This window comes from Calonectris borealis, chromosome Z, assembly GCF_964195595.1.
Source record: "Calonectris borealis chromosome Z, bCalBor7.hap1.2, whole genome shotgun sequence".
Lineage (NCBI taxonomy): Eukaryota > Metazoa > Chordata > Aves > Procellariiformes > Procellariidae > Calonectris > Calonectris borealis.
In genome coordinates, this window is record NC_134352.1 from 11,280,230 (window position 1) to 11,305,620 (window position 25,391).

The following is a 25,391-nucleotide window of genomic DNA, read 5'->3' on the forward strand; positions in this document are numbered from 1 at the left end:
GACTCCTCAGAATAAGGCTACTCAGCCTCCCACTCTCCTTCCTGGATTCAGAAAAACCTAGTCCTGTGAACTGAGTTACTTGAAAGAGTAACTTTTGCAGCACTTCATATTCCTGCAGGCAAACCCCTCTTCCACACTCTCTGTCTTGAGACCTATGGCATCTCTGCGCCACAGAGGTAAAAAAGATCCAGAAGATTTAAACTAGTTACCTGCTGCATTTAAAGGTACTACAGGACTGGCCTGGACTCCAGTGAGCGGACACACGTCGCTGCTCTAAGACGCACTGGGCTTGTCTCCTACGATGCTAGAGTTATTGCAGCAGGCTTTAACAGACTGCCATTCCCAGGCCTACGTAGGCTTCACGGGATGCTCTGAGGGCAGCAGATGGGCAAAGCATGAAATGAGGGACAGAAGGAGAAAACACAGTAACAGGCTAACATTTTCCTTCAAAGCTCCAGGCGTTTTTACACAAACATTAAACTCAGAATATAAATATATGCCTTTAAATTAATGCGACTTAAGAGTATTCCCAGCCCGTGCAGATGTAGGTATTTCCGCATTCCATCAGAACACTGACATTTCCTGTCTCCACCTCTATAGAGGTTTTTAAAACACCTATGTGTATTTCCAGATAAGAGTTTTTCTAGGGGAACACAGTCAGAAGGTAGCAAGCACTTTTCTGTTATAAAACCATAAAAACTGGAGCTGAAGGGAAGCCTGACAATGGTAATAGGAATGTTATACTCTGGACTATTCTGCGAAGCCCTGACCACCAAATAGGCTGGAATTAATAGCAATAATCTGTGAAAAAAACCATGCAGCATTAGGAGGCACAATGTAGGAAAGTTCTCGTACCTTATCTTCCAGCATTCTCGTTTGAGAAACAAACTACACGCCACAAGGAGATGGAAAGTTTGCATGGGTATTGACTATGGCATTTACAAGGGAACACCCTTTGTCTGAACTTTTTGGGCCAAAAATCCACTTATTTTTTTAGCTATCCTCAGAATGTTTCTTTCACTCTCATGGAAAAAACCCTAGCAGATTTGCCTCATGGCCAGGAGAAGGAGCCAGATCTTAGGTTGTTACAATAGGGTGCAGCTCCGTGTAAAATCAGTACAGCTGCACACACCTACATAGATGGAGATTTTGCCATTCCTCTACGCTTTACACTAATTAAAAACTGCAACTTAGTGCTTAATGGTATTGGGTTTTGTTTCAAATCTGTCAAGTCCAAACTATAACTAAACAACATGACTACAATTAGACTATATGATTAACTATATTATACACACTTCTGTAAAACTAACCTTTCTCAACTCCCTCCCTGCCCCCCTGCCCGCAAATGTCCATTCATTGTTCCCATTCTTGTGGAGGGAAACACTTCATATTTAATAAATTTCAGACTAGAGAGAAAAAATTCAACCTTCAGATGTGAGCCCTACTAAAACATCTGCATTGGAAGTATGAGTTGCTGGTCTGGCTTTGTTTTGCATGGTAACAAATTAAACCCTAGGGTTTTGGCCTGAAGAGGTTCCCATTTCTGTGCAGAGTCCTGATTTCTGTTTGCATCAAAACACCAACAAAACCAGGAGAAACCAATTTCCTGTTTGATGAAACTGATCTGTGTTGCTGCTTTCTCATTCTTAAGGGATCCGGTCACACTTCACCAGTGTTTCTGGGTGAGAAGGTTGGGCCATCTGCAGTAGATTTTAGAGTGACAGAAGAAAACAAGGCTGCTTACAAGACAGCAGACCAAACTGCTCCCATCCATTCCGGCTTTGAGTACCTGGCAGATAGATTAAGCTTATCATAAAATGTCTGCAACCTACTTGTCCTAATTCTGCTCCAAGTTGAGTGGGTTTTTGCCCCCTTTTCATCATGGTGTTTTTTCCAGCATACTCTTCTTGCTGCCCACTGCCTTTGCTGGAGTGATACCAGAGTTTGAAGTACTTCTGGACCCCTGTGGCTGAAGAAACAAGAGAATGTGCACAGCGGGAGGAGCGAGGAGCATAGCTGCAGAGGACACAGAGAGAGGGCTTCTTCCCTGGAAGTGATTGTGAAATGATCTGAGGAACCTGCCAGACAATTTTCCACAGAAAGCACAGAGAAGTCAGCTGGACAGGACTGCACAGGAGAGGCAACAGAAAAGCCACCTCATCCCTTCTTGCTACTATCTCTCCTCTCCTATGATGGTGGTAGCCAAATGGACAGAAGGTAGTGGAAGGAACATTTACATTGCCTTTTGGGTAAATATCCCTTGAAAGACTTTGTCTAGGTCAAAATCTGCAAACAAATGACTTATTTAGCTGTGGCTTATGACCTGATGAGCTTTGTGCACTTTTACTTCTACCTTTTCCTCTCCCTTTCAGCAAATCCAGGGCAACTAACAGATGACCATCTCTGAACACATGCAAAATGATGCAAACTGCATTTTATACAAAATACTTGCTTCATATTAGAACAGAAGTGTACAATTTTGTTTAAAATGTTGAAAGGAATAGTACTTATTCTTACAGAGAACACACTTTGCAATATTCACTGGCCTAGGTAGAGTGAATATCACAGCGTAAATCAAAACAAGGACTTAAAAATAAAATGAAAATATTCCTACTCTCCATGTTCAATTGGAGACTGATTCTGAGAGCTAAGGGTCAAATTTGTTTGACCAAGTGACAAACACACCATATACAATCCATCAAACTCCAAATACAGAGACACAGTGACTGCCTGATTTTGTCACATTAAGAGTTCTATGTACCAGTCCGGTTAAAAGAATCAGCTTTGACAAGACTTTGGGAGCAACTTAATGATGCTAGGAATTCTGATACCTATTCACAACCTCACAGGAGCAGGCGCTAAGGCTAAACCTTATGAGTTAATTGTAGCACAGATTAAGTTCTGGGAATGACTTAACGGTGACACTTTGGAGCCTTAGAGAACCACTAGGGACAAAACAGTTAATTAAAACAAGCTCTAAGTCTCTTAACCTCTCTCCTCATTTCAATAATTAACAGTCTTTGCTGAATACTGCCATCTTATTTTATCCCTGATGCACTCTTTCAAGAATTTTAATTTTTTCTTCTCTTAAGACAAAAGCTACTTAAAGGCTCACAGAATGCTACAATGTCTGCTTTTAATTTGTGAGGCTGGCACAAGTTCAGGAATAATATGTGTGCGCGCGTGTCTGTGAAAACATCCTGGCTATGTGTTTCTGAAAAGGTAGTGAAGGCAAGATGACACCAGGTAATCCATAGGGGTAATCAAAGAATGTTGCAGTAAAAACATTTTCATTAAGGAATTCAGTGGACAGACAATTATTCCAATAAGTGCCTGGTATGATGCAAGTCCCAATCCTGAAAATGGTTCTCAAATCTGCAAGACCAGTCAAAGGCTTATCAAAGGCCTATGCTAAAACAGTATGAGCCTAAACGGTTTAAAAATCTCCGACAACTGGCTGATAAATATTTCAGGCAGTTAAGGAAGACATGTTCAGCACAAAGTTTGTAAACTACTACTTTGCTTGGGATTGCACAGCTGGAAAAGGATGTTTTCAAACCATGTAAAATCTCAACAAAGGTAAGACAGCCTGCTTTTTTATCCTGTGTAGAGACTCAAGGCAAAGCCCAGGCTTAACAGTAAAGGTTTTACAGTCATTCAACTAAAGGCTAAACCTAGCTGGTGCTGTATTTACACTTGGAACCTTCTTCATTGTGACGGCTGCCTGCAGTGGTTGTACTGTGGCAAAAGGAGAGCTTGGGCGCTCCAGGGAGAGCCTAAGTCTGATCGGCACAGAAAGCTGGAGACTATTTCTATGTCATGTCTATTTCTATTCAGAGCAGGGTTTCTGCTCCTCTCAAGCCCTCCAGATGGTTGATTCTTCTCCTTTAATTGCACTTATGAACTTTGGCCAGAGGCTTTATTTTCATGACATTCTGAAGTGACCAGGACAAGTCACTTCCGAGATAAGGAAAAAAGGGTAATTTGTGCATCAGTTTCCAACTTTGCGTCAAATTTATTTCAGAAATACCTCCGTACTTAATACAAAAGAGAGTCTGTTTTGGCACAGAAACTTATTTTCTAAAGCCTCAGATGACATCGAGTTGGAAAGGAGATGTTTTTCAATACTGCATACAGACGTAAAATTACACCTATGCTCTTCTGGTCTGCACACATCAAAATTGAATGTGGGCTTTCACCTTCTCCCTACAACTTCATTTTTAAAGAATTTCCTCAGAAATCATGCTGGTATACACAGAAAACTTTTCTGTTGGTGGTTTTTGGTTAATTTTAGGGTTTTCTTTCTCCGTTACTGTCGTGGTTTAACCTGGCAGGCAGCCAAACACCATACAGCCACTTGCTCACTCACCCCCTGCAGTGGGATGGGGGAGAGAATTGGAAAAAAAGGTAAAATTTGTGGATTGAGATAGAGACAGTTTAATTGAAAGAAAAAGAAAGGAAAATAATAATAATAATGATAAAAGAATATACAAAAAAAGTGATGTACAATGCAATTGCTCACCACCCGCTGACCGATGCCCAGCCAGATCCCAAGCAGTGGTCACTGCTCCCTGGCCAACCCCCCCAGCTTATATACTGAGCGTGACATCATACGATATGGAATACCCCGTTGGCTTCAGTCAGCTGTCCTGGCTATGCTCCCTCCCAGCTTCTTGTGCACCTTCCAGAGCATGGGAAGCTGAAGAGTCCTTGACTATGTAAGCCCTGCTTAGCAACAACTAAAACATCAGCGTGTTATCGACATTATTCTCATACTAACTCCAAAACACAGCACTATTCCAACTACTAGGAAGAAAACTAACTCTACCCCAGCCAAAACCAGGACAGCTATAGTTCAGTTCTCAATGCAAAGGAAACAACGTACATGGTGCAGAGTTAGAAAAATTCCATACCAATGAAACATCATTATCCCTATTAGCTATCATGTTACTTAAAATTTTTACTTTTGCAACAGAAAATGTATATAAGTTGATACACGAGGCCTGGAGAGGAGACAAAAATGAGTCACTCAGTTCCTAGGATTTGATCCAAAACTCATTAACATTACCGGAATCACTCTTATTCTCTTCAACAGGGTTATCAAAACTATGGATGTGGCTAAAAAACACCAGTAGCTGCACATGTAATTTGTTTAGGTGGAAAAACTTGTACCAAATTGACCAAGAAAAACTTCTTTTTTACAATTTTGCAAGCAAAGCCATTAGTTAGATGTTAGAACTTTCACATTTCTATGATGGTTTGGAAAGCTCACTGTCTGACTCTAGAGTTTGTTAAAGAGTTTTTCTGATGGACTGAATCTGACTAAAATTCTACTTTGGAAATTATGAGGTTCACATAATCTTAAATAAAACAACAATCCTCCACCAAAACAAAGGAAAACCCCCAAGCAAGTCTGCATGATCTGCCCCACCAGAGTTGTGAATACTTAGATCACAAAAGAAAGAAAATAAAAACCCAATCTCATCAGGTTTTTTTCCTACTGACATTTATAAAATGTGTACTTTAAAAAAAAAAAATTGTTTTGCTACTGTTTTCCTTCAAAGGCTTCACATGGGGAAAGCGGATCATAGAGATTTTACAGTACCATAAGAAACACTTCAGTAATTGACAAAACCTGTTATCACTTCATATACACTGTGCCTTAGGAACGTTTTCGGTATCACTCTGAGGTCATAAGGCTTCAAGAAGCTCAGAAGGAACTCAGCAACAGAAGCTTCCACTGCCAGAAATGCCCCATCTTCATAAAGGAGGTTGTACAGGTGGGAAACAAACTACTTTGGTGCCAGAAGCCACTTAAAATGCAAGCAAATCTACTGTAGTATCATGCATGCTAAATTAATCCGTCAGAGTCATTCCTACCAAAAAAAATCCCTCCTGACACGAAGAATTTACTGACATTATGCTTTTAAATTACCATACCAAACATGTCTATTCTGTGCTCCATTTTGAAAAATCTTGCAGCATCCAAATCCTTTTTTTACTCAGCCTTTGCTTTGCTTCCTATAGCAAGAAGCAGGAGAATCTCTACCTGAATTTCCAAAAGCAAAGCAGGAAATACTGGGCTTCAGGGGACAAATTCTTGAGAAAGCAGATTTCAGTGTAAAAAAATCTAGAAGAGCATGTCTGCATGCTTCCAGATGTATTTATTTTCCACACAAAATATCTGTAAACGCAATTTTCTTCAGTCTTTATGCAAACAATAATTATGAATGGTTTTGCATTATTTTTTGAAGTCTTAAAAAGATTTTTTTAAAGATAATTAACCTCCTAACTTTCCATAGCCTTGTTTATAGTACTTGCGTCCTATATCCACCTTCCTCATCCACTTGTCTTCCACTACCCTCAGTGGAAAACCAGATCGATTTACATTTCATCTGTACTTACCCATCATGATGTTATGATACCCTCACTAGAAAAACACACTCATTTACATTTCTTCTGTATTTAACCATCACGATGTTATGTTCAAATTGTTACCCATAACGAGTCAAACAAGATTTATATGAAAAAGAAAAAATACACAGAATGACAGCAAGGAATGTTTTTGCCAGTATTAATTAGGCATCAATGCACTATTGCTTAGTCATCGGTATTTTGCATCCTTCCTCTTGGTTTAGATCTCTGCTTTCTTGTTTTCTCTTCTCCTTACATGACAGTCATTTTGACATAGTATATTCACAATAGAACCTCTGCGTATTATCACAAACAAAAAGCCACTGAAGAGAGGCTGTAATAGAAGAAGGCTCCACTCGGGAGAAGCATTTTGAAAAATGAACACATTACAAATAAAAGCGTAACATATACATCCCCCAAAAGGGTTACAGAAAGGGGTTCGTGATTAAAGAGCGGTTAAGCAAAACAGGAGAATCACTGACTGACAGGTGTTGTACACAGCACAAGGACTCTCCAGTCAAGCTTTTCTGTCTCCACAGTAGATGAGTCCAACTCCAAGTCTCTCCAAACTGCTCAGGCTTTGTAAGCATTAATTAATGCTTCATTAAGCATGTACATCCCAACTTCCTTGCCCGGCTGTAATCCAAGTTTTTCCAACTCATCTTGTTTAAAATTTTTATTTGCTTTCTTATTTTTGGTTATCAAGATCTGCAGGTTTATGTGGCATAAGATAAGGCATAAGATGTGGCACTAGCAGGCATTTGACATTTTCCTTAAGGAGACGCTCCTTTTTCAATTTGCCAGTTTTCAATGGCTGCAGGTCTCAGGAGAAGCCTTCTTTTAGTGAGAGCTAAGCTAGAACTGAAGAGTATTTTTCTGATTTAGAAATTAAAAACAAAGGAGAGAAAAGGAACCAAAACAAACTCCTGTCCAGTTTTAAGATGCAGATTCAATAGATGAAAGCACGAATGGCAGTGCCTTGTGAGACAGCAAGAAACCAAGTTCTAAGGGTTTGAAAATCTGCAGTTCTGTGAACTAATTCAAACCTTCAGATTCAAATTAGCCTGAGATTTTACTGTGGCTGGAGACATTTTGTACAATCTCTTTTTCACACTCCCTTTCTTGCTCTCTTTTCCCTCCCTGTCTATGAATTACTAGTGGAATCTCAGAGTGCTGCTGGTGGTTCTCCTCCAGATCCATGACAGGCACCCACTGAAGAGTATAGTGTTATGTGTTGTTAACTGTGGGTGCCTTGGGGCTTGGGGGACCTTGTCAACTTAGTGAAAATTTCCACGTACAGTATGACAAGTTCAAGATGGTTGGCAAAGCTTCATTAAGCCAGTAACTCCTACAAGGTAGCTGAAGAAACACCTCCTGAAAAAGAATATGGAGAAAGGGTGACCCAGCTTCCAAGGGGGGTAGAAACTCTTATCAAAAGGAAGGGAGGAAGGACACAGCATGGCAGAAAAGATGGTTTAGCTTTCTTTGACTAGGCCATTAGAATCACCACTGGAATTAAAGTTCTTCCCGTCCGCCCTGGTTTCAGCTGGGATAGAGTTAATTTTCTTCCTAGTAGCTGGTATAGTGCTGTGTTTTGGATTTAGGATGAGAATAATGTTGATAACACACCGATGTTTTAGTTGTTGCTGAGCAGTGTTTACACTAAGTCAAGGACTTTTCAGCTTCCCACGCTTTGCCAACAAGAAGTTGGGAGGGGACACAGCTGGGACAGCTGACCCCAACTGACCAAAGGGATATTCCACACCATATGATGTCACGCTCAGCATATAAAGCTGGGGGAAGAAGAAGGAAGGGGGGGGACATTCAGAGTGATGGCATTTGTCTTCCCAAGTAACCATTATGCGTGATGGAGCCCTGCCTTCCTGAGGATGGCTGAACATCTGCCTGTCAATGGGAAGGAGTGAATGAATTGCTTGAGTTGCTTTGCTTGCATGCGCGGCTTTTGCTTTACCTATTAAACTGTCTTTATCTCAACCCACGAGTTTTCTCACTTCTACTCTTCTGATTCTCTCCCCCATCCCACTGGGGGAGAGTGAGCAAGCAGCTGTGTGGTGCTTAGTGGCCAGCTGGGGTTAAACCACGACACTGTCTGACTAAGAAAAGAACTGCTAGTAATATATTAAACACATATTTTTTTTTCTAACTAGAAAGCTATCCAACTCATGAACATCAGGTTTTGTTTTGCATTCTCAACAGGAACAATCCTGAAAATCTCATGGAAAAAATGCTCAGCTGAAAATTGGGTCCAAAATCCAAGAAACCACAAAATGCAAATCTCCCCTGCCTTGCTGGACCTACATTTCCTCAAACTTTAAAGCCTTTTCAGTGAATGTGTTCTGAATCAAAATTTGTAATAAAAAAAGTCGAAGTTTTCACATCATTTCAGGTTTCATTGGAAAGGGTCTTTACAGATCTAATCCATGTGCTGTTTTGTAGGCAAAACTGTTGCCCTAGTGGCTGTGCAGATGATAACTGATATGCTGCATAGTCCTAAATCAAAGCCTAGGCAACGTATTGAATACTCATACATATGGTGAAATTCTACACTTCATTAATTATACCCAAGTAGTGGGCCAAAAATAAACAAAAGAAGGAATAACTAGCATAAACTACAAGTATTTCATTTACTAGTTCTGCCTCGCCAACTGCACCTCATCTTCACGGATACCTTGTGCTGCAAAAAATGGGGTCCACATGTTAGATAAAAGAAACTACTGGTTGTACAACAACAGTTTCCTGACCTCCCCAATAACTGTGATTCTGCTTAGGAGGTAAGTGATGAGATGAATGTGATAAGTATCATCCTTTAGTTGCATCATCATTAATCTAAAAGATCATCCAACCTGAGAGTCTGGCTGAAAAAAATGCGTGAAAAGGCTGTGTTAAAGACATATTCCCTAACTTCCTAAGACAGAGAGGAAGATACAAATGGAGATCTGGACATTTGTTTTACTCTTCCATGGAACAAGCAGTTGACTTCAACAGCCCACCTTTTTATTGGTGGAACGGAAGACACAGTCTTAGATAGCGGAAATCACAGATTTATTTTTGCTGACCTCTGTATTTTTGTTTGGTTGTCTCTAGTTTGAAACTCAACATTTGTAATCAAGGAAAGGAAGGAGAAAAAAAAGTGAAGCGTTATTGAAGAGGAGGTGTTTATGTGCTCTACAATACTTGGGACTGGTTATGATACTGCCTCTGTTCTTCCTCTTTCTCCCTTCCTTTATCACAATTGTCACAGATGTCTCTGGCTGCATGAGGCTTCTAGTGTGGGCCAAGAAGCTTTTGTTTGGTTTGCTTTTTAAAGTAGAGAACAGTTAGTCTGTTCTTCTTTCTGTGGCACATCATCAACAATATTACAAAGAACAGGAGGAGGACATTGAAGCCAATTTCTGCTTTTTGGTACAAAGCATGTGGATCCTGTTTTATTTTATGGAAGCTTTCTAGACAGTGTTTCCAGGTAATTAGGAAAGTAAAGAACTGTTACGATCTTTACATAGTTATTCTGATGCCTCACATTTAAAACTATAAGCAACAGTAAAGTGGTATAACGTATAAGCACAAGAGCATACAGAAAATAACCACAGCAAATGACCATAATAACAAAAAGAACATATACGTCGCAGAAGAACAATCTCCTATCTTAATGAAAACTTTATAAAAAGCCTTACTGTATTAAGAAAACATAGGCTAGCAGAGTATCTGCAAGTTTAACCAATCAAAAGCTAAAAGTAGTCCAATTAAAATGTAAGTCCTGTCACTCTAAACTTGCCAAAAGTCCTCCTGCACATTATACAGTGAAGAAAAGTTAAGATGCATTCTTAAGATTCCTTATGGTTTACAAATCCACAGCTATGCTCAGCTGGGAAACATTAAAAAAAAAGGTTGGAATCCTTTTCAGAATAAAAGATTTCAAAATATGCTGTTTTTCCTTTAAAGAACACATGTTGCTTTTTGCTTCTGCCTATCTTAAAGAAGAATACAATAGTTGAGCAGAGCAGACATATTTTAAAGAACAGGCTTGAGTTACTCAGGTGAAATTCTCCCAAAAATATATGTATGCATCTTCAATTATCTTCACATATACAGCAGACGGCTGCCGTCACCAGCTTATTTGCAGTGTATCTAATACCAGTGTATCTAACACCCCTTTTAAAAACTTTTTTAGAAGCACCTGCTGATAATGTCAAAATGAAACTTCCCTCTGCAGCTGCAAAGTACCCATTTAAAGAAATCAGACTTATCATTTTTGGTGGCACTCAAAAGGAATGCTCACCCCATCAAAAGATACTTTCGTACAGAAAGGGTAACTCTAAAATGATAGGCCTGCTATCTTTAGGAATAGCTCAAAACAATATTTGATGATACAAGCTATTGATAGAGGCAGAAATGCTGCGTTTAATTTATTCAATAGGTTACTAGGTCACGCGAGGTGGAGGAAAGTGAACTACAGAAGAAAAAATTAAGATGAAAATTTGATTTTGTATGAAACAAATTAGAATTAAAAGTCAAAATAGGCAAAATCATAGAATCATCAAGGTTGGAAAAGACCTTTAAGATCATCGAGTCCAACCGTCAACCCAACACCACCATGCCCACTAAACCATGTCTCTAAGCGCCTCATCTACACGTCTTTTAAATACGTCCAGGGATGGTGAATCAACCACGTCCCTGGGCAGCCTGTTCCAAGGCCTGACCACTCTTTCAGTAAAGAAATTTCTCCTAATGTCCAATCTAAACCTCCCTTGGCGCAACTTGAGGCCACTTCCTCTTGTCCTATCACTAGTTACTTGGGAGAAGAGACCGACACCCACCTCACTACAACCTCCTTTCAGGTAGTTGTAGAGCGCGATGAGGTCTCCCCTCAGCCTCCTCTTCTCCAGGCTAAACAACCCCAGTTCCCTCAGCTGCTCCTCATAAGACTTGTGCTCCAGGCCCTTCACCAGCTTCACTGCCCTTCTTTGGACACGCTCCAGCACCTCCATGTCCTTCTTGTAGTGAGGGGCCCAAAACTGAACACAGGATTCGAGGTGCAGCCTCACCAGTGCCGAGTACAGGGGCACGATCACCTCCCTGCTCCTGCTGGCCACACTATTTCTGATACAGGCCAGGAGGCTGTTGGCCTTCTTGGCCACCTGGGCACACTGCCGGCTCATGTTCAGCCGGCTGTCAACCAGCACCCCCAGGTCCTTTTCCTCTGGGCAGCTTTCCAGCCACTCTTCCCCAAGCCTGTAGCGTTGCATGGGGTTGTTGTGACCCAAGTGCAGGACCCGGCACTTGGCCTTGTTGAACCTCATACAGTTGCCTCAGCCCATCGATCCAGCCTGTCCAGGTCCCTCTGCAGAGCCTTCCTACCCTCCAGCAGATCAACACTCCCGCCCAACTTGGTGTCGTCTGCAAACTTACTGAGGGAGCACTCGATCCCCTCATCCAGATCGTTGATAAAGATATGGAACAAGATGGCCCCAAAACTGAGCCCTGGGGAACACCGCTCGTGACCGGCCGCCAACTGGATTTAACTCCGTTGACCACAACTCTCTGGGTTCGGCCGCCCAGCCAGTTTTTTACCCAGCGAAGAGTGTACCTGTCTAAGCCGTGAGCCGCCAGCTTCTCTAGGAGAATGCTGTGGGAGACAGTGTCAAGGGCTTTACTGAAGTCCAGGTAGACCACATCTGTCAGAGTGACTCAGGGTCGGAGTGGGAGTGCGAGCCCAGAGTAATGACGAATCCCAATATGGGCATGGTCATTCTCCTTTTAGTCAAACAAATATTCATCTTAACTATCTTCTTTTATCATATAACGTTACAGTCTACAGAAATTATTTACACTACAACACAAAGATCAATTCTACATGACAAAATAGCATACAAACTTAGCACTTCTAATACAAAGCTTAACTTACTAAACCTATTTTCTTAACACTTCTAATACAGAGCTTAACTTAACACTTCTAATACAGAGATACAAACTTAACACTTCTAATACAAAGACCTTTCCTGTTCTCCATTACACAGTTCGCTTTCCTTTAAAACCTTGTTACCTTGTTACCTTCAAAGTACGTTGAAACATTTCAAGTTGAAGCTTCTGTGACTGAGATGCTGACTGCCCCATAACTAATGTATAAAGTTCATATAACTTCCCTGTGGCTGCTCACCTGAATTGTCCTCTGTCCAGCTCAACAGGGGTACACCACTGGATATTTCTACTTCCTTTCTTCAAGACCTTCTTTCTTCAGGTCTTCCTTTTTCGGTCCCTGTTTGGGCCCCATTTGTGGTGTAAGATAGCACAGACCCTCACATATCTATGCGCAGCAATACTGGAGCCTCTATCATGACATCTGTCTGTCTGTCTGTCTGTCTGTCTGTCTCCCCCGCCCCCCCCCATTGCCTCAGCCTTCTGTCGCTCTCCGTTGGCAACGATCACATGTCTGCTCACAATTCCCTTCACCTGTTTTGGCTCTTGAATCAGCTGGTGCTCATTGGCTCTTGAATCAGCTGGTATTCATTAGGCCACACCTCAGGGTAATCGCAAGCAGCATTCCTAACTGAGAGCTTTTACATTTTGAAGTTTACAGTTTCCTTACAGAAGGGATAACTAAGCCAGGTGTTCAGGTCTTTTCTCTCCACACACATCCACAGCCTTTCCCTCATCCACGAGGCGGGTCACCTGCTCATAGAAGGAGATCAGGTTGGTCAAGCAGGACCTGCCTTCCATGAACCCGTGCTGGCTGGGCCTGATCCCCTGGCTGTCCCGCACATGGCTTGTGAGCGCCCTCAGAACGAACCGCTCCATGATCTTCCCCGGCACCGAGGTCAGGCTGATGGGCCTGTAGTTCCCCGGATCCTCCTTCCGGCCCTTCTTGTAGATGGGCGTCACATTGGCAAGCCTCCAGCTGTCCGGGACCTCCCCTGTTAACCAGGACTGCTGGTAAATGATGGAGAGCGGCTTGGCAAGTTCCTCCGCCAGCTCCCTCAGTACCCTCGGGTGGATCCCATCCGGCCCCATAAACTTGTGAGTGTCCAAGTGGCGTAGCAGGTCGTTAACTGCTTCCTCTTGCATTACGAGGGGATGGGGGGGTGGGGGGGTGGGGTGTTTATCCTGCTCGCTGTCCCTGTCTTCCAGCTCACGGGGCTGAATACCCTGAGGATAACTGCTCTGACTATTAAAGACTGAGGCAAAGGTGGCGTTAAGTACCTCAGCCTTATCCTTGTCCTTGGTGGCAACGTTCCGCCCTGCATCTAATAGAGGATGGAGATTCTCCTTGGCTCTCTTTTTGTCATTAATATACTTGTAAAAACATTTTTCGTTGTCTCTGAAGACAGTGGCCAGGTTAAATGGAATAGTATATCTTCATTTAGAGTTAATTGAGAACACAAGGAAGCTGCACCCACTTACATAAAATAGGATTCTGATCCAATGTGCCAATGCTGACATTGACTCTAACTACATTCCTCTACTAACGTTGCACTCAAAACCCAATGAATTCCTGCTTACCTACTTCTCTTAATACAGAACAAAGGAAAGATGCTCCAGAGGCACAAGGTGAATTACAACGGGATAATTGGCAGGAAGTGTAACACAACTGATCAACTTCCCAGCACAAACACCAGGGTATCCCAGTCTTTTCTTGCACTGGTGACAGACACCACCTTTCCCCATCATGTGCTTATGTATAGTCTGGATCCCTCTGTGCATCCCTAGAATCCTCCTTGTGCAGGCATACAGCCATCACAGTCTCCATTAAACCTTCCCCTGAAGGAATTATTTAGTTCCTAGTCACAAACCTCCCTGTGTCTATTCTCTGAACAGAACTACCAACTTTTATAAGTTACATCAAGAGACTCTCTGCATGTAATGAAAATCACATTTAAAAAAGCAGCATGGCCCTCATAAACAGCTATACAACCATCATCCATATATCCACGGCACTTAGTTCATATATCATGAGGAAACATCTCACGAGAACTGTGATATGCAGAATATCGGTGAAAATACAAGAATACAAACAAGATCAATATAAATACTGTATTTTGCTTCTACTTGAGAAATACTTGATTATAAGTACTCCTTTTGTCCAGCTCACAAAAAAATATAACAGAATTTAGATATGCTCTGACAATTTTGAAACTTTTGTCCTAGAAGAATTAATGGAGTTGGATAAAACCGCATACCTTCTCTGACAATAAAGAACTGTAAATTGTCAGTTTGTAGATTGTAGACTTTGAATGTATACCAGTAAAAGGACTTGTCCAGAAAGCAGTTAACAACAACAATCTTAGCAAAATGTGATGACAAGTTTCTGTTTAGTGACCCAAATGCCTTCTTCCTCTTTAGTAATTGAAAGTCAAAATGAGAGAATTAAAGAACATTTAATTGACTGTAAGTTTTGCCAAGGATTTATCCTGCAAAGATCCACATATACAGCCCCTCTCCAAACAGGAAAGTTTATGAAAGTTCAAAAAGTGATCAGCAAAATTCATGAAGGAAAAATTTACTAAGAGCACTTGAGTGCAAAAAACATTACCTCAGACTTGGTAAACTCTAGTCACAAATTGTTGGTAAGCTGCATTTTAGGGAAGTTTTACTGTGGCAGAACACTTGTCCTATTCTTACCTCTTTCCTGTGCATCTCGTTGGGCTATTGCTGGAGACAAGGTATGAGATGAGTTTGACTGCGAGAGCTATTCTGTATCTTCAGCCAGAGAGAGTTTTCCAACAGCCTGAAACGCATTCTGATCCAGGTTCAGAGCCATAGTCTCAAATAGAGCTTTTCGCTCCCAACTAGATTAGCTATGTATTCAGGGCATAGAGAGAAACCCAAGCACTGAGACACAAGACTCACCTGTGCATTCATGTTGTAGTCCTTTCCCATAGTATCCCTTTTCACAGATGCACTCAAACTGGCCAGTGTGAGTGCCGCATTTACAGCTTGCCATGATGTCGCAGCAGTTTTCATTTGCCTCACAGAGATATGAACAGTGCGATATATCTTCTTGAATATAGCTGCCAGAGGGTAGGTCTGAAATAGTATTAATTTATTAACAAAAAATCCAACCAAAAGTCCCCCCACAGCCTCACATTATGGCATTAGTGAAATGTTTCTTAAAAACCCTAGGTTCCAGTTCTAAGCAGTAGCGATGGCAGCATGAAGCAGAGCCTTGCTACACTCAAAATGTAAAAAACCATTGGTGTTCTTATTCTGGAAAAAGGCTCACTGAAATCCATGGTGCAAAGATCCTCAAATTTTCTCACTCGGCTTCATTTGCATCTAACACTGCCAGAATGCCGTCTCACTCCCAACAGAAGCTTCAGGAGAGCATTTGGTCACGGCATGTATAAGTAGTTGGTCATATTAAAAAAAAAATCTTTCCTTTGGCACATTCACATAGACCAGTTAAACCTTACCTGGAACAAACAGAATGGCAGTAAAGCACCCTACTTATGTAAAAGTAGCATGCTTTTAAAAATTAAATGTAGCAAATAAATGCTAATGGCTAGTCTGATGCATGTTCTAAGCCTCAGTCGCAGCGCTGGCTTACAAACGAAGGTCTAGTCATGTGTTCTCACTTGCTAGTTTAAACTTACTCTATTTTTTAGGAAGAACTATTTTTTTTAGAATACAGCAGATTAAAAAAGGATAAAACCACAGTCCAACTCTCTTTCCAGCCCTTGCTCTTTCCAGTTTTACTGAATGTGTAAGGTCATAAACATAAATCATATTTACCATTATAGACAGAGATCTAAATCAGTTCTGAACAGGCTAGCTTTTGTTGCTGTGTAAAATACCAACAGGTGTTAAGGCTAGTCCTAAGGTGTGTACTAGGTGCCTCTTTTGGACAACCATGTATCTGACTACAAGGTTCATCTATTCAAGCAAAAGTTACACTGGGCCAAGACCATAGCCTGTTCTGCGTGGATAAAATGAAGAGCTGAATGGAGGTAAGTACGTATATACCAAGGAGGAGAAATTGGCTCACATTTTGTGGATGATGAGTTAGTCAAGCAAACAGTTTATCCTTTTACCTGAGGAATGAATACCTCTGCTAGAAAGTAAGAGGAAAAATAAAAAAAAACACACCAAGGAATCAATACTACATGAAATGTAATTACAAGACAGTACGGGAGTTCTTCTATTCAGACCCCTCTGCTCTCTGTAGACTTCTGAGGTTAGTACATTAATACCTTCATGAAGAGCCCTGCGTGCCAGAGCTTCAAACTCAGTAAAACTGTGAAGAAGGTAACAGTGATCTTCTTTTGGATGGGATGCCATGTCATTCAGTTCTCGGATATTCCCCTGCCATATCCCGAAGGTGAAGATCTCCACTCCAAATTCACGCAAGGATGCTGCAATGGGTCTTGGGTCTCCCCCATTGGAATATCCATCAGTAATGAGAAATATCACCTTTGTGGCATTTCCACGGGCATGCCGTAATATTTGCTGGAAGAGAAAATGAAATTGCACATCTCAGCAAAGGGTTAGCAGAGGTTGATCTGCACACTACTTCCTCCATGATGTGGCTCCTTTTTGATTATACAGCTAGATTAAGTCCTTGCAAGACCACTCACTATAACGAAGATCAATCATCTGGAAGTAGAGCCTGTGGTTAGACAAGGCCAACTACTGAGTCACACTTCAGATGGTCACAGTCTGCACAGAAATCACAGAAATCATGACATGATCTGAAATGAGACACTTTTCACACTGACTGATAAAGTCACCCATGCGACAGACAGCAATGATCCTGACCAGTCCTTTAGCAACTTTGTTCAGACTGCAGTTTGAATAGGTAATACAAACATTGAAAATATAGTGCAAGACCCATAGGACCAAAGCTCAGATGCTGCCAACTGTCTCAATAACATGGGAGTGATGCGGATGCCTATCAGCTGCCAGTTTCGTCCATGTTGCTTTTCCATTCAGTACATGACTGCCATTTGGTTCCAAATTTGCTATGGACAAATCCTCTACAGTTTGTAAGGGGTAACTAAGAACAAAAAGTATTTTATTAGGGATTATTTTGCTCAAAAAAATCCACAAATGTATCAGAAAAATTGTAGGGACTGACAGATCAACGAAAGGTGAAGAATCAGTCAAAACCATAGATACAAATGGTGAACTCTCACACACAGTATCACCTTTTAATATGAGGAACCTATGAGCAGTTAAAGCTTCCACGGTGATAATCTGCCCACAGGCCTGCACATTTTGTATTTCTACATGTTCCTTCCCACCTTCCCTCTATCATTTCCTTGTCTAAAAGGTGAAATCTATTGAACTTTTGGAAAACAAAATAGTGGCTGTGCCATTCTCTTCCCATATAAGGCAGATGGAAAAGAGTTATTTAACCAGTAAGCCCACAAGAAATTTAATAGTGTATGCATAGACAGAGAACATGCCACAGAGCATGTACACACATGTGCATAAGTATGAAGGAAAACATAGTGAGACGAAGAGATTCTGTCAGGAAAAGTATCTGAAAAAAAGAAGCATCTCAGATACCTGATGTGCAATGCAAAAATATAGCTGTGCCTGATGAGCCTTCATAAGCCTCTCTCTATGAAGGGAAGTTGAACAGGTTTTAGAAACAGTCGAGAACATGGGATTAGTTAGAAACAAGTTCCTACTCATTGCCAGGCTAGTAAATTATAAATAAAAAGTAAAGAATTTGGGTATATGTCCTATTAAACAAGCTTCAAAAGAGCAACCATATACAGAGTGACTTGCTTCCCTAAATGGACCCTCAGCACACCTCCTGCAGTCAGCTACTGAATCTTCACTACCAGCACAACTAAACTAGGAAGCTGGAACCTGGAAAAATAAGCAGTCCTCAAAACTGTAATCTTATGCATGGAAAACAAAACCCAAAGCGTGACAACAATAATTTTCTATGGCATCATGCATTCAAGGATTGAATGTCAAGTCAGAGACAATAGTTAAGAAGTTTAACCAGGTAATCAGTTGAAGAAAGAGAAACAAGTGACTAAAAGAACACTCAGTTTTCTTTATTGTGTGCAAACTGCTTGCTCCTAAGAGATCAAAATCCTTCTATCTGTATCTCCCACCATGGCCACTGCTTTTCTGTTGGTGATACATTTTTGTCTTTCTTGCAAGTCTGAGGTAACAAATACAATCTAACATATTTTAATGTCAGCTTATGTTTTGATCCACTAAATTATAAGGCCCACTTCTGATTTATTGTTAGTGTCCTCCCAACAAGCATTTGGATTGTTGGTTATTTTAACCGCAGTATAGCATTCCCCATTTGTCCCTGTTGAATTGTGCTTTTCTCCATTACAATAGTTTGCCAAGATTGCGTTAGCTGTCTGTCATGGCCTCAAAAACTGGACTGTAGTCCCTTCCACCCTGCCGTCTACAGATTTAAGGATCATTCCTTCTAATACTTCACACAAAACATTTGTGACAATACTCAGTAGTTCCCACAGACTCCTGCCCTTTTCATCCTTCCAGTCTGACAGTGCACTCGTGCTATTTACTCTCTGAGTATGTTTGTTCTTGGACGACAGGCAGAGCACCTGCAAAAATGTGATGTTGACGTGCTATGGATTAGAAACCACCCTATAGAGCTACCACTCTCATAATTAGCCACAGTCTGTCACAGTGTGAATAAATATGGGACCACCACCAATCTCCTCTCAGTGGCCAGGTGCTGTCTGTGGCCCTAAAGCAAGGGATTGTGAAGGTGTACGTTGTCTTTCCTCTGTGAACTTATGTAGAAGGAATTAGATGCAGACTTTCAGCTTGGTAGCATGCAAATTACTACCATGTTTATTTCAGTAATAGATTGTACCATGCTATAATCAATACAACAGACCACATTTGACAGACCTGTCATTGTATGATGAGTAGTAAACGTATTTAAGCCACCCTTAACAAACACAAATTCCAAAACCAGAGATGAACTGCGTTGAGTGGTTTTATTACAAAATCTTAAAGTAAGACTTATAAATTGTTTGGCTTTCAGCTCAATCAAAAGCTTACAAGTTAGGCCAGTCCAAAGAATCTGCAGAGATTTTATAATCTTTCTCAGTAATCCAGGCCACATTTCAGGACAATTTGATTTTGCTTTGGCAATTCATTGGTTTCAGGTAGATACTAAACAAAAACAAGCACACACGATAAATCAAAGCACAGACCATTGGCACTGTGGTCTGAAACACTGCCAAGCAATGTGTTGCTGTTGGGCTTTATTTCATTACTACTTGTATGCAAAACCCAAAGGGAGTGAAATCAAATTCTCTTGCAAACACAAATATCCTTCATAAACCAAACCTATTGTTCCTCATGTTGCTTAAGCCATAAGTGGAAACCCAGAACGAAGTGAAAAACCAGAATGAAGTGGAAAACTAGAATGAAAAGAATCAGGAAGATAAAGACAAGGCAAAAGACAATATATGAAGACAAATAGTAGGAAAAAAATACAAATGCCTCATTTCAAAATGCATTCTGAAATGGATGCTCTAAGACAAGTGGCATTGCAGGCAGAAAGGGTAGCTATTTATGATTAATATATATAATTAACATCTTCAGCGTTATCTGTGCTATTTTAAAATAGAATGTAAGCAACTTCAACTTCTATCCAACTTAAGTATTCAGGCTGAAATTTTCCACTCAGGATGTCTGCCTCAAGCTGTTTCAGTGAAAATAGCTTTTATTTCAAAAAACAAGATGAGGAAAAACATATGTTCCACCCATACTTATTTGTTTTTTGCAACCATAGCATCTCTGAGCTTTGCAGAAGGAACTTTCAATCTGCAAATCACATTTAAAATAAAGGTGGAAAAACAGGCCCCAAATACATCTGAGTTGTGGAACTTGTGTAACTGAGGAAGAAACCACAACTTGCACAGGGTTAAGAGACATAATGGAGATTGCCAGTGCAATTCTCTGAAGATCCCACCTGCACGCAGCTTGCAGAATATGATTGCAACTCGTGATTATGTCATAACACGTACAAAAGGGGGAACAAAGCTTAATTCTGGCAGGATTTGGCTTTGCAATTTCAATAATATCCTTTCAGCACTGTTTCCCTCTGTGCGTAGCACAAAGCTGCACAAACTTTGCAGATAAAGGTAGTGGACAGCATTACACATTGCCCTAGTTTTTCAGCAAGTGATACTCATAATAGGTAACAATCAAACTTCTGTATTTTCCCTAAATACAGGGACATGTCTGCATGGCCAATGACAAACTAGCTTGACCCCTAGTAGTCTTGCCAGGACAACACAGATCTCAGAAAGGACTATTTAAGTCTGATTAGTAAATTAGCAAGGATCTCTGCTTTACAAAACCAGACTGCCACCAATGCCCTCTGAAACTTCTGTGCAGAGTACACAAACCCTCCATGCCTTTCCGTGCGATCAGGAAAGGTTCCCTGGCTGTAGGTCCCATGAACAATAGCTTACCAAGCCCTCTTAAAAAATATGGGTCGTTGGTTAGAGTAAGCAGGAAGCATCAGGAAAAGACCATTTTTGAGGGGCAAATATCCCTTAGCTACATGACCCTGAGATAAGGCAAGCAGCCAAACAGCTTTTCTGTCCTCTGCATCTGAAAGGGCAACCTCCTCTTTGGGGCAGCACTTCTGTCACACACAGACACAAATTGAGCTCACAGGTAAGAGAGCACAAAGCTGTCTTCCTGCTACCTGACAAACTTGAATATTGAGGCACCAGTGGATCTGAGTAGAGAAACAGACAGACGAACAGACAGGATTGCTACATAATGCCCCTAGAAATCAAAACAAAACAAAGCCACTGAACAGCTTGGCCCTCATGTGTTGCAGCTGTAACTCTAGACAAAGAATCCCTGCTGTATAACAGCAGAGGAAAAGAACAGGAAAGAAAGAAATATTCAACATTTGAGGGGGGAAAACAAAAAAGACATAAGTCTATTTTTACATCATCTGTATATGCCTGGTGGTCCACTTAGTGTTTTGTTTCTTTCTTTGAAAGCACAATGACATAAGGGACAGGCCACCATACAGAGCTGCTGACAATCCAAGTCTGCATTGCTCCGCCTCTTCTCTCCAATATTTGTGTGGTATTTCACATCATTTTTGTTTCCTTTAACCCTGATCACATTCCCCTATTCCGAGATACCTCTCTCCTTCCCTCTTCAGAAAGTTGTTTTGAAAGCCATTTTTCTCCCAGCAGAAATTTCATATATTTTAAAATGTCTTTTTACTTAATGCCTAAACTTGTAAGCACACACACAGGTGGTTCCATGTATTTAACCAGTCCCCATCAACTTCATGGACTGTATCTACATAAAGATGACTTTTTTCCATGACAAGGCTCTGCAGTTCTTTTATAAATTTCAGGTTCTTCAATAAATAAAGCTTAAAAGCCCACTAAACAGTACTCGGAAGTTAAAAGGATCCTGAGGGCCTGTTTCTTTGGTACGAATATCCACATCTGCTTCTGATTTTACCATCAAATGAAACTAAGCACCAGCCATAACTCAAAATAAGGTGCTGAATGACCTGTTTAATTGAGAACACAGCCCATTTGGTCACTACTATAAATTAATAATGAGGGGTAAGTACAAACAAAACAAAACAATTAATGCTCCTGATGATTGCAAAGAAATGCATGGGGCCACTAGAAACACCTAATCTTTGACCGTTTTAGTACCTATTTTCTTGTCCACACTTCTTTCACAGGAATGATAGATCAGTCAGTTTCAGTAATCCTTCCAGATCTTAAATAAAACATTCTTTTCACATTAGCAAAAAGTTGTTACCATCTGTATTGTATTCAGTCTCTGTTTAGTGTGTACAAATATCTGGCAGACTCGCCATTTTTTTTGTGCCAATAACAGTCCTTAGAATTAAAAAGTGAAGTCTTGTGCAACAAAAAGTTGTCGTACAAAATCTTCCTCTAGAATTTCACCACTGTAAGGCAAAATGAAATCCTATCAGTACAGTCACAAAAACAGCTAAATCTCTAACTTCTGTGTTTTTAATATTAATATAAAGTTTGTAATATAGAATCAGGGGATGAGTAGCACCGAAGACTTCTACAGCCATCTGACAGCCACAGCAATGATGTCATCAAAGGTTCTTTGTTACTGCCTCGATTATATGTTCTGCACCTAAACCGTAAACATTTGATCTTGGGCTTGATCTCTGGCCTTAGTAAGTGTCTTTTGCTTTTAAAGAAGATTTTGACCGTACAGAATTGGCTATTAATATATCTGTCTGGGAAACAAACTGAAATGGGTTAATTTGTCTAACTTTACAAACTAAGCCTTAAATAACATCAGACAGCCCCAGGATCCTTGCCAGGAGAAGCTTGCCTTAAAAGGTTTAAGTTGGAACCTAGCTTTCAAAATAACATTATCCAAGCATTCATCACAAAAATTATACTGCTCCTTGTATACCTTGTAGGGAATACACTACTTAAGGGCTACAAAGGGAATGTTTTTTGTTATACATTGGGAAGAACCATCACTGCACCTCAGAAGCGAAACAGAAAGCCCTTCATTAAAGAGCCATTCAGCTCTGCTATACCAGTAGACCACTTACACTGAATTTGTTTTCACCCTCAGAATTACATAAAACCTACACACCATGGGGTGAATTCTGAATAGAACGAGATGATTCTTTTTCCCAGAGGGTCACTTGTTCACTATAAAAGAAATAATTCCCATTTTATGATATTACAGAATTAATATAACTATATATAATAGAACATAATCACTACTAAACTTATATTAAAATGAATAAATTATACTTTATTACAAAAAACACTGCATAGATTTTACCTATGTATTCAGCAGAATATTAAAACTTAATGTCTTAATTTCTCACGGATGGCTTCGAAAGCAGATCTGCATGTCATTCACACAGGGAAATGGCAATGCTAAATCTTTTTGCGAAGCTCAGCCTTTGTTTCAAGGTTCCTTTGCTTTCATCCTTCCTGCAGGTAAAGAAGTCCAAATCTGGCAGGAAATTTTATGTAAATAAATATTCTGGAAAGAAAAAAAAATCAGTACTGGGATCAATCATAGCTTCTGGTAGAGTTGAGGCACCTTATCACTGAATCCTGAGCAATCCTGAGGAAGTTGGTCATCTCACAAGACCAAGGCAAAGCTAGGGGGTGACAAATACTATTCCCCTTAATCATGATACAAATATTGTTATTCCTTTACATAAAAGAGCTGGCTATACCTCCTCTGCCCCCTCTCTAAAACAGCAAGTTCTGATTTCACCACCTTTTCTTTTGGTCACTGAACACTGCTACTTTCACTGCTCCACTCAGACAAATCTTATCCCCTCTTTAGCTTTCATTGCCCTTTTCAGGAGAGGAACTAAAAGATATTCCACAGTTAAGAGGTTTTGGTTTCCAATTGTTACCTTTCACCACTTTCTTCTACACTGCTACACAAGCTCTAGAGAATGAGCTGTTACCTATGTAGAAGAATTAACTAATTCTATATTCTATATTCTATATTAACTAATAGAAAAGCTTTCCTTGAATATTGCCCTAGCAGGAACTGCACTCATAATGCAGGGAAAAGATATATCTATCTGGATATTTAAATAGTGCTACAAGTAATAGGCTGTTGAAGATAACAACGGAAAAGAAATTTAAAAAAAAAGAAAAAAAAAAGGTTATTTAAAATACAGTGATTTCATGCTGGTCTATTCTTGTATTACTTGTATTGTATTTTCATTTCAGTTAAATAATCTACCAATTATTTTCTCATGATTAATTTATGCAACAATGGGTGGGTCATCAAAATCATGTCCTTAATTTATGCATATATCTTTTCATTTTTCCTATCCTTCTCATCCGCTCTATCTTCAATCCTCATCTTTTCTTTCCACAGTGTCACCCTCTCTGCATGTAGTCATCTTCCATTTGTCTTTTATCCTTTTCCAACCTACATGTGTTTTTTGCATAACTGAGAATGAAATTTCCAATCTCTTGTCAATAACAAAGTGCAAGAATCCTAACTAATTTTTTTTTTTTTGCTTAGCCACAACACTTACCTTCCAAACATCTCTAGAGTAACTGGCAGGTATGACCTGAGTAAGTCTCACAACTTGGATCTGGATCAAAGCACACAGGTGAAAAAGCCAGGCATGCTCATGGCCAGGAAATAGAGGGACATGTCATCTGAGAAAAGACCGACAGATCTAGTGTTGTTCAGCCTGGAGGAAAGAAGGCTTGAGGTCCTCTTATCCATGTATATAAATACTTAATGAAGGGCGGAGTAAAGAAGATGGATCCAGACTCTTCTACTTGGTAGCATGAAGCAAGAGGCACAAACTGAAATACAGGAAATTCCACTTAAACAGAGGAAGCATTTTTACTAAAAGAGTGATCAACCATTGAAACAGGTTTCCCAGAGAGGTTGTGGGATCTCCATCCCTGAAGATATTCAAAACCCAACCAGACACAGTCCTGAGCAACCTGATCTTGTAGACCCCACTTTGAGCAGGGCAGTTGGACTAGATGGTCTCCAAGGGTCCCTTCCAACCACAACAATTCAGTGATTCTGTGGTTTTGTGATATGAGAGGAATATATTTGACTTCCAGTTGTTAGCATTTATTATTAACATGACCTTTTTCCCTCTTTGTATAGCATAGGTTCTGCCTGTAATGCCTGTGTTACATTTTCAACTCTTCAAGTACCATTGCATAATTTAAAAGTGCCATTTCATGCATTTTGTACAGTTTAAAAAATGAGTAAACCATTCTTACCTCAGAGAGCAAAGCTATGCACTCCAAGTCTACGACAATCATCTTCACATTGCATAAAGACTGTTTCTTCCCTCCACCATCCAAAAAAAAAATCCAAACCCAAAACCACCACTGCCTTTGCAATGACAGGAGCTACTACATAGAATTTTGACCTACACACTTGTTCCACACAAGTGCTAGGACTGTTGGATCTGGTGACTTGAAATTGGGTGGCTTGCAGTTCTGAGC

The 25,391-nt window shown here is 40.4% G+C and overlaps 1 protein-coding gene across 1 annotated transcript in view; it reads right to left on the reverse strand.

Moving 5' to 3' along the window:
- Window positions 1-25,391, reverse strand: part of SVEP1 (sushi, von Willebrand factor type A, EGF and pentraxin domain containing 1) — a 138,563-nt gene that overhangs the window by 102,409 nt on the left and 10,763 nt on the right. Inside the window, exons 2-3 of the mRNA XM_075137410.1 lie at window positions 16,617-16,872; window positions 15,277-15,453 (exon numbers count right to left, since the gene is read on the reverse strand). Of these exons, the coding sequence (XP_074993511.1) occupies window positions 15,277-15,453; window positions 16,617-16,872 (433 nt within the window). The remainder of the gene's footprint in view (window positions 1-15,276; window positions 15,454-16,616; window positions 16,873-25,391) is intronic.